This window comes from Phaethon aethereus (assembly GCF_964289735.1).
Source record: "Phaethon aethereus genome assembly, chromosome: 7".
Lineage (NCBI taxonomy): Eukaryota > Metazoa > Chordata > Aves > Phaethontiformes > Phaethontidae > Phaethon > Phaethon aethereus.
Window position 1 is genome coordinate 4,189,495 of NC_138583.1, and position 11,536 is coordinate 4,201,030.

The 11,536-nt window shown below is 50.0% G+C and overlaps 1 protein-coding gene across 2 annotated transcripts; it reads left to right on the forward strand.

Moving 5' to 3' along the window:
• Nucleotides 1-259: 259 nt before the first annotated feature.
• PLA2G12B (phospholipase A2 group XIIB) lies at nt 260-11,137 on the forward strand (the record flags this gene model as incomplete). Of its 2 annotated transcripts, none has more annotated exons than XM_082002347.1 (4): nt 260-494; nt 6,576-6,664; nt 8,248-8,413; nt 11,019-11,137. In XM_082002347.1, 4 exons carry the CDS (start codon nt 260-262, stop codon nt 11,135-11,137), a joined length of 609 nt encoding a protein of 202 aa, XP_081858473.1. The 2 variants fall into 2 exon arrangements, with proteins under 2 accessions (XP_081858473.1, XP_081858474.1); XM_082002348.1 differs by having other exon boundaries at nt 6,576-6,652.
• Between the last annotated feature and the right edge of the window lie 399 nt (nt 11,138-11,536).

Genomic DNA, 11,536 nt, shown 5'->3' on the forward strand with positions numbered 1-11,536 from the left:
CACCGGGGCTGAGCCTGTTCCAGCAGGATTGTGCAAACTCAAACCCTGGTGTTTCTCTGCGAGACGAACTTGGTCCAAATCTCCATGGTGCACTTTGCACTCTGATTGTGGTGACCTCATGCTGGCTCCCTCGGCAGTGTTTAAAGTCCAGGGGAGAGGGGCGCTTACCTGCCTCCTATGCTCAACAGCTCGCTCCCACTCCTCCTTGCCTGCACATCTGCCTGGACGAGGGCGCCGGGGCCTGGATCTGGACTGCAGCATGCGGTTGCTTTTCAAGGCAGCGGTTCTGTGCCTGACCCTTGGCTTAGGAAAATGCATGGAGGAAACAACACAGGAGAACACCGCCCACCAAGCTCCCCAAGCAGAGTCGTCCTATTCAGACTGGGGCATCGGGGCCATCCGGGACAGCTTCGAAACGGTTAACAGCTACTTCGACTCCTTCTTGGAGCTGCTTGGGGGAAAAAACGGCGTTTGTCAGTACAGATGTCGATACGGTAAGTGAACCTCACTCCTGCTGGCTCCACTCTTTGTCCTTCCTCCTCTTTTCCTCTCGTGCAGAAACTTGCAGCACACTCCTTCCCCAAGAGCACAACCAGCTCCTATCCATGACCTGACCCCTGCTATGCTCAGCTCAGAAAAGTCACTGCAGGGAGTCACAACAACTCTGCTAGTGCCAGCACGGGAACACTGAACCCTCATCTTACCCTCTCACCGAGAACAGCCTAATTTTGAAGCCACCGTGCTGCGTGCAAGGGGACAAGAGGGGAGAACACAGGTTTTACAGGAAGGGCACACGGATAACCAGGCTGCCCAGCTGCCTGGACCCCTGGAGAGAAGGAGCAGGGGAGGCAGCGAGCCCCCGGCGGGGAGGACAAGCAGCCCGTGCAGGCCTGGCTCAGGATGAGTCGTTAGTATTGCTAGCGGCCCTAATCTCAGCAACCTTCGGAGTGTCATTATTCAGCAGTTGAGAGTTGGCTAATAAAGTGGGCTGGAGGAGGGGAGATAACAGGAAGGTAAACAAGACCTGCCGTCACCATGGAGTAACCTTTAGTACTCAAGGTGGAACGAGGCAGCTGCTACTTGCCTTGGACTTTTGAGTGATTTACCAAAAAGCAAGAGTTTGGCTGCTGCAGCGGGGACAGGCCCCTGTGGTGGCAGGTCTGGGAGGCACTGGGCAGGAGGAGGCATAGGCAGCACCAGCCATCAGCAGTATACTTGCTGAAACAACCCGTGTGGGAACAGCAAGGAGGTTTCCTACAGACTGTGTCCTCTTCCCAGCCTCCTAGAGCTGTCCCCGCAGCAATAACTGTCCTTTGTCACCTCAGCCTGCGCATCTACAACTGCCCGTCAGCCCTTTTCCCCCCAGCTTCATCCCATGTCCCTAGCGACCACCTGGGCAAGATGCTTGTGAGCACAGAAGCAATTTCAACCCCTCTCCTTCCCTGAGCGTTGGTTTGCACAGCCACAGACTGTGCTTTGGGGAGATCCCCCCGACTCGGTTTCTGCCTCTATGCATCCTGTTTGCTCCAGATCGGGGGTAGCACGCCGTGCCTCTCCAGCCTGCGCAGGGGTATCTGTAGTGCTCCCGCACAAAAGCGGGTGGAGGGAAGCACCTCCTGTCCCTCCCAGGCCAGCAGTGAGGGTGCTGGGAGAAACAGATGCTGCAGAGCTGAGACCCGAGCTCCCTGTCAGGGCGAGAGGGCAGATGGGCCACCCTTAGCCGAAGTGGGGCCACAAGGAAGGTTTAAAATCAGCCTTAAAGTTGTTGGGTTTGTTTTGTTTTGAAATAATGTGTATATATATATATATCTGTCCTCCTGCTCCTGCCAGCTCTGCTCCCCAGGTCCCGTGCTAGCAGCAAACAGGGAGCAGCAAGTCAGGCACCTCAGCCCCACAGACCTGCAAGGAGCCAGGCATCTCAGCACATCACCTCAGCCCCACAGTGGCCCCGGTCCCTCAGCCCAGGGCTCCATAGCATTCCTCAACTAGGGCTGCCTCTCTGCAGCAGTTCAGAAGGGCCATGGCTGCTCTGTGGGGCCCACTGGTGGCAGTGTGCACCCCAGGGACTCAGCGTCTGAGGGAGAAAACCCCCATGCACACCCCAGCATGCAGGATGAGGCCATTTGCCCATCAGGCAGCCTGTCCCCAGGCCCGCGGTGTGGCAGCCCCACACCACGTGTGACACCCTCCCTTTAGGTCCCCACTGTGCTCCAAATTGAGAGCAGAAAGGGACTTGCCCTTCTTAACGTAGTGATTGAAAACCCTGGTAGTGGGCATAACGTGGCTGGGACTGCAGTGTACCTGAGGCAAGGTTTGGGAAGGCTGATATTCCGAGCTCCTTTCAGGGAGTCTCAGGACTCACCAAGCCCTGGAGAAGTCGTCGTTCTTGGGCACATTCCGAGGCTCTTCCTGCCCCGCGCTCTGGGCAGGGGGAAGAGCGTCTCCGCAGCGTGGCAGTAAATGCCTGCCTGCTCCCTGAGAGCATCCTGCATCTTATTGGAGAAATACTTTACCTAGAAAGGAAAACAAACATTCACATCATTAGCCCTGTTCTCGTCCTCTGCTGAACAACTCATTAATCACTGGCTGAAGGAGGAAACTATTGAAACATTGCCCATGCACCTCCCAAGGGTCTTGCTGGACCCTTCCAGGACCATTTGTCCATGCTGGTCTCTAGCACAGACAACGCAAACTGCAAGCGGAGGGGATGCAGGGATGATGCCAAACTAGAGAGACCCAGTCTGTGCCCAGAAGAATGAACACAAACCATCTTCACCATCTTCCTGCTGAATCAGGGCCTGACTGCTTTTTCCCCAGGCACAAAGCAAAAATTATGCCTTCTACTTTCTTTCATTTCAGCCAAGAAACACCGATAATAGCTTATTTTGCTACAATAAAGGTCAGGACTTGCCTGCGATTGCCACATCCATCTTCAGCTTAGCACATAGCACTGGGCTGTTCTGGCTATAAGACTCTCCTCTTGATTTTTCAGCAGCTAGTGAGGTCTGAAAACAAACAAGTTGATGGATTACTCCCTTAAATCAGGACATTAGGGTACGCTAGCATTTGCTGGCAAATACCTCCTCCTCCTCCTTTGGGCATCTTGGTGGGGAAACAGCCTGCACTGGGAGTAAATCCCTTGATAGCTTCCTTCAGCTGTCTGGCAGGCAGGACTTCAAGGTTTTGGTCCTGAGTGGCTTAAGATGAGGAAGCACAACCAGGCTGTGGGAAAAGAGCCTTCAAAGTCAGGCTCTCCAACACAGCGCTATAAAGCTGTGGTTAGGTTAGTATGGGACACATCTGCCCAAAGCCTGCTTGCCTGGGGCAGAGAAATAACAACGGACCACTCAAAAAAGCAAGGACCCCCAAGACCATCTTTTCACCCAGAAATGCATTCACTTACCCCTGCCAGTGTATCAGTGCTTGCAGTGTCCGAGACCTCCTCTACTGCCAGCAGCTGTTGTAGCCAGCTGGCTCTTTTCCAGTCTCTTGGCACAGCTACAACAGCCTGGAGATACTAAAATGCACCAGGGAAACTCGCTTCCCATTAGAAACTGAACTTCAATTCTCCTCTAAGGCCATGCCAACAAAGCAGCACCCCGAAATCTATCTTCTTGAAAAACAGGCTTCCTCAGCAATGCTGTGCTTCTACACATCAGCATCGCCCTTCAGCACGCTGCTGGGCAGGTCCTGCTGTGCTTGCAGCTGTCTTCTGGTACCTCTCCCCAGCTGCCCTGCAGCAAGCAGATGGACCACAACAGGCCCCCGGTGAAAGACAGCTAGCAAAATAGCCCATGTGACCATCTGACTCCTTTCCCCACCACAGACATGCGAATAAGGATGGGCGAGCAATAAATGCTAACAAGAGCACTGAGTCAATGCCCGTGTAGAGTCAGGAATGCCTATTATTTTTGCTTTGCTTCTGTTTTTCTGTTAGCTGGAAAACAAGTTGTGGGAGAGAGGTTAACTGTGGCATCTTGGACTTTACCTAGCTGACAAAGAGTTTACAAAGGGGCACTTTACAAATTATTAAGCTTTATTTTTCAGGCAGGTTTCCTACAAGGGCTCATTTTGAAGGCAGTTCAATGTTTTGTTGATCACCATAATTCTCATGTGAGATTTTTTTTTTCCTCAGGACAACTTTCTAAAACCTTATAATAGCTGTAACTTCAGCTTAATAGAAGGTTTGCTCTGGAAACTCACTTATCTCCATATCCCCAGACAGTCTCACTCTTACTCTCACTGGCGACCTTATCCCATTGATTGACAATGTGCTGCAGGAACATAACTTACCATTGATATTACAAGCAAGTCAATTAAAATTTGACACCATCCTGCAAAATCCACCTTGGATTTTGAACTTTCCTCTGCCTCCTACCTCAGTTCAGGAACATTTGAATTCTGAGTCCCAATACTCAGCCACTTCCAAAAGGGCAAGTAGGGGATGAGTTGCACCGAGACCTGAGTGCAGCCCTCCTCTCATTATATTGCCTGGGAATCTTGGGTTATAGATTCAGTCCATATATAGACATAATTCCTTCTCTCTATAGCAGAGCCACCAAAATGTGTCATGAACTCAAAAATTACCTTGCATCAGCGTACCTCAACGGGCTTCAGTTATGTTTTGGTGAGAAGATAATCCTGTAATGATGGCATGCCGCAACCAACAGATCTGTGCTCTTTGTCTCCTATTAACTTGGCTCTACCTGCTCAAAGTAACAACGCTTTCTGCACTAGAAAATTACATCTTGAGCATAAAGCAGATCTGACCTATTCAAAAGGGGCCAAAAAAGGTAGAAACACAATAGTAACTGCTGTACAGAGAAATACCTTCCCACACAAATGCCATCACCTGGTGGTAATGTCAGCTAGAGAGCTTTGTCTCGGCTTGCAGACAGCTAAATCCTTGGTGCATACTGCATTTCCGTAGCTTGGAGAAAATTTGCTCTTGGCGTCTCACAGCTGGACAGGATTTCAGTTTGTTGTTTATTTGTTGCCAACCTGTTGTTTAAACAAAACTGCTCTGGCAATTTTTAATTTAGAAGGTGCTGAGAACATTCCTATGCAAGACTTTCTGAGGCATTTGGCTGTGAGGTTTTCTCAAGAACACAGTAGATTTATGGCTATGTTAACCACTGGTATTTGAGGTACCTTGACCAAAAAAAGGAGGAGGAGAGAAGTGTCTTAAGTGATTATCAGTGCTGACAAGAAGAAAATAGTGAAATAAAGTTTAAAAGAACCCAACCCTGCCTGAAGGGCTAAATTACACCTACTTTATGTCTATATAAATTCTCTAGCAGTGCTCAGGGAGGCAGAAACTTAACGCTACAGGTGATAAACTTGCAGAAGTCTCAACTGACACATGTTTTTGTTGGAGCATTCACGCAACTTACTAAGTTTTCCCAGAGCAGGGTTCAAACCTCTTGTTTTAACACCTTGCTCTGCATTTGAGATCTCCCTTTTATAAACCCAGCTGGGACAGAAACACAACAGGCACTGAACGCACATCAAGGGACGGTACAGAGAAACCCAGCTCCATGAGGGGCCCGGTCTCCACATCTTCTCCAGGAGAGAGTCCTCTCCCGCCTTTAAACAAGCTCCTTGCACGGTGGGGTCAAGGCACACAGGCAGCCGGGAAACTCCTCCTCCCCAAACAGGGGGGGTTAGGTTAGGTGGAGATGGAGCCCAAAGACCCAGCATGGGCCAGCAAGCAGACAGGGCTTGCGCATCTTCAAAGCAAAATAAAACAGATTAAATTGCTGCTGAAGCTACTGTTAGACGACTGTCAGCTGGACACTTTCTACATTAGGTGAATAATTATTCACGAAGGAAATTCTTGCTCCTCTATGCATATTAAGAAGTATACAAAAGGAACGGCAGAGATAAAAGAAGAGAAACTGTTTGCGAAATGTGGCAGTGCATTGCCACGTGCAGAAAATGGACCAAGACCACCTCCTGCTCAGAGCAAGATCAGACATGTAAGGTCTAGCTCAATTTTGCTGAGATCCATAGCACAACAGCACTCCAAGAATGAACTGAGGATGGAAAGAAATCCCTTTGCCAGGCTAGTAATTTAGACAGTAGTTTCTCTGAGGAGTTAAAAACCCACTTGGGTGATCCCAGATGTGCAGAGGTCTCAAGAAGCACATGAAAAAGTTCCTAGGAGATGTGGGAGGTTTGAGGCAGCCTGGAGGGTTGCTCAACTGTAAAACCCCATGCTGCAAAGAGGGACTTGCCCATTTGTAAGAGCTGGGGAGAGACCCAGACTTAGGGACTGGACTCAGACCAGCTTAAACATTTGAGAGGCATTGGGAAGCCAGCTCACCCACACCACAGTGCTCCAGTAGCCATGCTCCAGAAGCTAAGCCAAGCTGTAGAGCCTCAAGAGGACTGAGCTGAATACAAAGGCCAGTGTCTCAGCCAGCTCCAGTACCTAACCTTCACTCCTTGCATCTCCTGCAAGAGAATGAAGCGTTTGGAGGTGCAAACCAAAGGGAAGCTACCTGTCAGTCCTTGCCTTTTGGTGCTACTCTCAGGAAGACTGGCTTTCCTAACATTTTTCCTTTCTTTCTCAGGGAAGGCTCCAATGCCACGACCTCACTACAAACCCCAAGAACCCAACGGCTGTAGCTCCTATTTTCTGGGGCTCAAGGTACCCGAAAGTGTATGTACTGCCATTCCCAAACGGTGCAATTCTCTAATCACAGTAACCAGCTAATAATATTGGGGAGGGAAAAGGCTTAGCTGGGCTACGCAGCAACTGTGTGATCGGCTTCGCTTCGCAGCTGAAGCCAGAGCTCTGGAAAAGGGAAAAAATATCACTTACGTGGTGTTAAGGGGACAAGCTTTCTGCCTGGGACTGCCAGAAGACATGGCTGCCTACCGATGGCAAGCAAGGTGAACATGCCAGTCTGAGCACTGCCTAACTTACTGTCAGGCAGGGAAGCATTAAGATCTCAACTGCTGTTGGCAGTGAAACAGGAATCACGTAGACAGGAGTCACCTTTGCGAAGGACCGGCCTGTTACTCTGCTTGTCTCGGTAGGTACCAAAAGAGAAAGTTTCCTGAGCACTAGAAGAAGAAGAGGGGTACCTGGCCAAGCAGAGCACCAGTGGGGAGAAATGTATTTTTATCAAGGCCTTGATCAATCCCGTGCCCTTGTGACAGGACAGGGAACACGTTCAGTGCTGGGCAGCTCAGTGACATAGCGCAATGTGTAAACAGCAATACTCGAATGCATTCTACACACCCGGCCCTTCGTCCTCTCCCATGCTTTTTGCCTCTGCCAGGCACTGAAACAAACCTGCGGGCTTTAATACTGCACCCACTTGTTATTTTAAAGGCAATTAGTGAAATCATATTGGAATCACCAGGAAAAGCATTCCTAAGAGGCTCTAAGAGCAGGAATTACTATTTAGCTCATGCATTACTGCTGCCCATGAAGTCTGCAGCAATTTGGCAGATTTCTGCTTTGAAAAACTCTCCCTTTACAGCCTATTTTTCATGTTAGATTAGTTCATGTTAGATTTCATTGCAAACCTTGCGGGCATTTCTGCGGTACCTCCTCCTTATGCAGGCAGTCATTAGCGCTGAGCACAACGAAGAAAAAAACTAATCTTCTAAATATTACATGAGGAAAGCCAAAAAGAGGAAGAATTTACAATAAGCTGATGAGTCCAGTCTCTCCAAGAGACAAGCCTTCTGCCCCATCACCCCCATAGTTATTAGCTAAGCTTGCTGTTTATTTTCAAGGGAGCAGAACAACCCTGACCAAGCTGTATTTGGCCTCACAAGTGCATCTGTGCAAAATAAGGCATTAACAACACTTAGAGCAGATTTATTAGGCCAAGAAGCAGGACTTACCAGGTTGTGGGAAAATGAGGAAAGAGCAAAGGGGCCTTTGCCACTGCTGGCAAGGATAGGAAGCTCTCTGATGAGCTCTGACAAATGAGAACTAGCAAACGGTTGTGGAGGGGCTGTTCCCCACATCTCTACCAGAGGTTAATGCCCCGTGACAGAGAGAAGAGAGAAGGGAATGTGGTCTACACTGCATTAGACCTGCATTACTGTCATCACTTTCTCTACGTGGTGAGGGAGAAGCCTATTTTCCCTTCTGCTGTCTCAGCTCTCAGGGTAAGCTTCTGGAAAAGAAGCCAGCTGGGCTCTGTAAAACCTCACCTAGTTGCAGCTGTTTGAGTCTGAGGCCAGGAGGCAGCGAAGGGACACTTCTCTCCTCTCTTTCCCCAGCTAGACATGGGCATCCCTGCCATGACAAAGTGCTGTAACCAGCTGGACATTTGTTACGACACCTGCGGGGCCAACAAATACCGCTGCGATGCCAAGTTCCGCTGGTGCCTCCACTCCATCTGCTCCGACCTCAAGCGCAGCCTCGGGTTCGTCTCCAAGGTGGAAGGTAGGCCTCCCGGCTCACATCCCCTGTGGAGGGAACAAGCAATGGTAGGGAGGGAGGAGTGTGTGCAGGGAGCCCTTTCCTTGCCAAAAGAAACAAAATCTGCAGGAGGGAGCAGCACATCTCACATCTGTCCTGTGCTTGTCACAGATGGGTCAGAGCTGAATGAGAACACATGGTTCTGAGATCTGCACACACACACCCACTTCTGTCCCAAGACTGGACACCTAAAATTATTTACATTTGGAAAACATTGCAAAACACATGAGGAAAGAAGAAAAAAAAAAAACAACCCACAAGAAGCCCCTAGAAGTAATTCCTTCAACCCTTGGATGCCCTCCCTGAGAGTTCAGACACCTTCATGGGAGATCAAAAGCCTTCCAGAGCCAGTAAGCCACACACTGAAACCTCTATGTGGCCAAGGGCCAACAAACTGGGAGAGCCAAGGACAGGGACTCTCTGGGATCTGGTTCACAGATAAGAGATGACGATGGCACCAGCACCACACCACAGCGTGGGTGGTCGCTGAGCCATTGCAGGGAAAATCTGGATTGCTCAGAAGCACTTGTGCTGACAAAGTTTTAGTGACATGTCAGCAGCTCAAGAGCCACCCTGGGTTTACCTTTTTTTAAAAGCCTCAGTCTTCAAATCCGAGAAGAGCTTTTTGGTAAAGGCTGCGTTTGGTAACCTCTGTGCAGGTTACGCATGCAATAGCCCAAGCCTGCCTCTTGATCCTCTGTGCCAACACCAAGCATCTCTGCACTGTGTGAGGGGAGGAAACATCTATCCCTGCCCCTACCAGAGGTCAGCCATAGCAGAAAAGCCTCCCCCAGGCTGCTCCTCCCGAGGCCATTTCAGAGCATCCTCACCCTCTTTTAAGGCAAGTATCCATCTCTTGCAGAGGGGCCGTGTGGCAGTAATGCAGCAGGACAGGCAGAGATAAGACCTACCAACGGCAGGTGACACTGAAGCAGTTAAAGGTACTTACAGGAGCTCTGATCTGAAAAACTGGAAAGAGCCCTTGAGAACAGCCCATTCCCAAAGCTAAATAAAACTGGTGGTGCTGCTGAGTTTCTCGCAGCTAACTGCAGCAAGCCCCTCTGGGTTCATCCCCGCTGCTGATGCCCTGCTGTAAGGCATCGTTAAATACGTATTTGTTTTCCAAAGGTACAGCCTAATTAGGACACACAGGCAAGTCTGCATGACACCGGTACTAGTGCAGATGGCTTTCTATCTCGTCACAGATAAATCTCTGGAAAGAGCGTCCAGGCCAGCAAGAGAAAACAAAGATGTGGACTGAAATATAAGCGCTACAGGCCAAGTACAGCCAATCTTTCATGGTCACCCTTATCTACAGGCCCTTATGCAGCCAACCTCCTCCTACCTCTTTGGATTTTCCCTTAACAATTTTTCAGATCCCTCCTTTTTCCTTTCTGCATGCAGCAGTGAAGCCAACAGGCAAAACCCTAAGGAGTTAACGTGGAGCAGTGCCCACACTTCCTTGGCTGAGCCAAGCCACCTCTGCCTATAGTCAAGCAGGACTAGATTCCCCCAATCTCCGACTTGGTTGCCGCAGGAGGCGCAAGCATTGCTAACACAAACGAACCTCCAAGCCATCCTTTCCTCTGCATTGCTCTGGCTCCTCTTGCCTTCTGCTCTATACCTGCCACTCCCTGTCCTCAGGGCTGCACTGAGCAACTCCTGTTACACCCTTCTGCTCCTCCACAACCATACCAGCCCTTATCTGGGATCCTTTCCACTGAGTCACCAGGAGTTCAGAGAAAGCAGGCAGGGAGGAGCAGCTGCACTCCCTTCATGTGGGCACAAACATCCCAGCTGCAGCAATGCCAGTTAACGAAAGCCTTGGTTTCCCACTGAGTCACTACAGCCTCTCCAACGCCTGCCCGCTGAGCAGACTGCTACAGCAGCAGGAGCAAAGCGAGGTGGTCAGAGAGACTGAGATGGGAGGAGACAAACCTAGTCTTAGTCCCAAACCTATCACGCATAGAGCAATCAATGTTAGTGCTACTGAGTAAACCCTAAGAGACCCAGTATTAGCCTACTTCTGTACTGACAAGCAGTTTTGGGCTTGTTTTTTTGGGAAGAGTAAGGAGCTATTAATCAGGCAGACTGTATCAACAGTTCTACTGTTACAACCACGTTAGGATTTTTCACGCTGGCTGCAGCTAACATTATAACTCCCAAAAAGCAGAAAAGGCTGGTTAGTAGTAGCTATAGGCAACTGAGGGGAAAGGGAGCCAGGAAAGACAGTACTGTGGAGATGATCTGGGAAATCTGCTTGGTAAACAGTGCTATGTGCAGTGCCCCACATGATCCATCAACAAGAAAAACCTGAGAGGCAAGAAGGGAGAGAGGCTGGGGGGAAGAGAAGTTAGTGCCAGATTGATGCCCCCCTAGGGAGAAGAGAGCCCTAAGTTCAGCAGAAGGGAACCTTGAAATTACATAAATGCAATACCCAGAGACAAAAAGACAGCCCATACTTCCAACTGCAAACACCACACAACTGGGCACAGGGCTCAGGCTAGGGTGCTTCCACCAAGCCCTCAGATGTTATGGAATACTTGCCTGATCTTTTCCTTCTCCATAGCTTGTGAATCCGTCGCGGACACAGTGTTCAATGCCGTCTGGACCCTGGGCTGCCGGCCCTTCATGAACAGCCAAAGGAGCGCCTGCATTTGCAACGAGGAGGAACGAGATGAATTGTGAGGAACAGCAGATGCCTGGCCTCCATGAGCCCGCTGCCAAGCGTCCCCTCTCAGACACAGCACTTCAGCACAGTGATTTCTATCAGCCCTCTGGCCTAGCACAGGATAGGGGGACCTGGGCCAAGCAATACACATCGACTACAGCTTTTGGGCAGAGGGCCACGAAAGGGGAGACAGCCCGTGAACACAGGGCAGTGATGCCTGCTGTCCACCACAGATGCAGTTCTAACAGCCCTACCCCTTTCCAAGTCCATCAGCCTGAACGATCCGATGCCAATTTTCTGTACAGACAAGCAGGATGCAGTGCTGGTTACAAACAAGGGGCTTTACTTGTTTGTTTGCCTTCGACACACATGTATTAGCTTCCCCTTAACTCTCTAATTTGCAGTGTGAGGTGTCA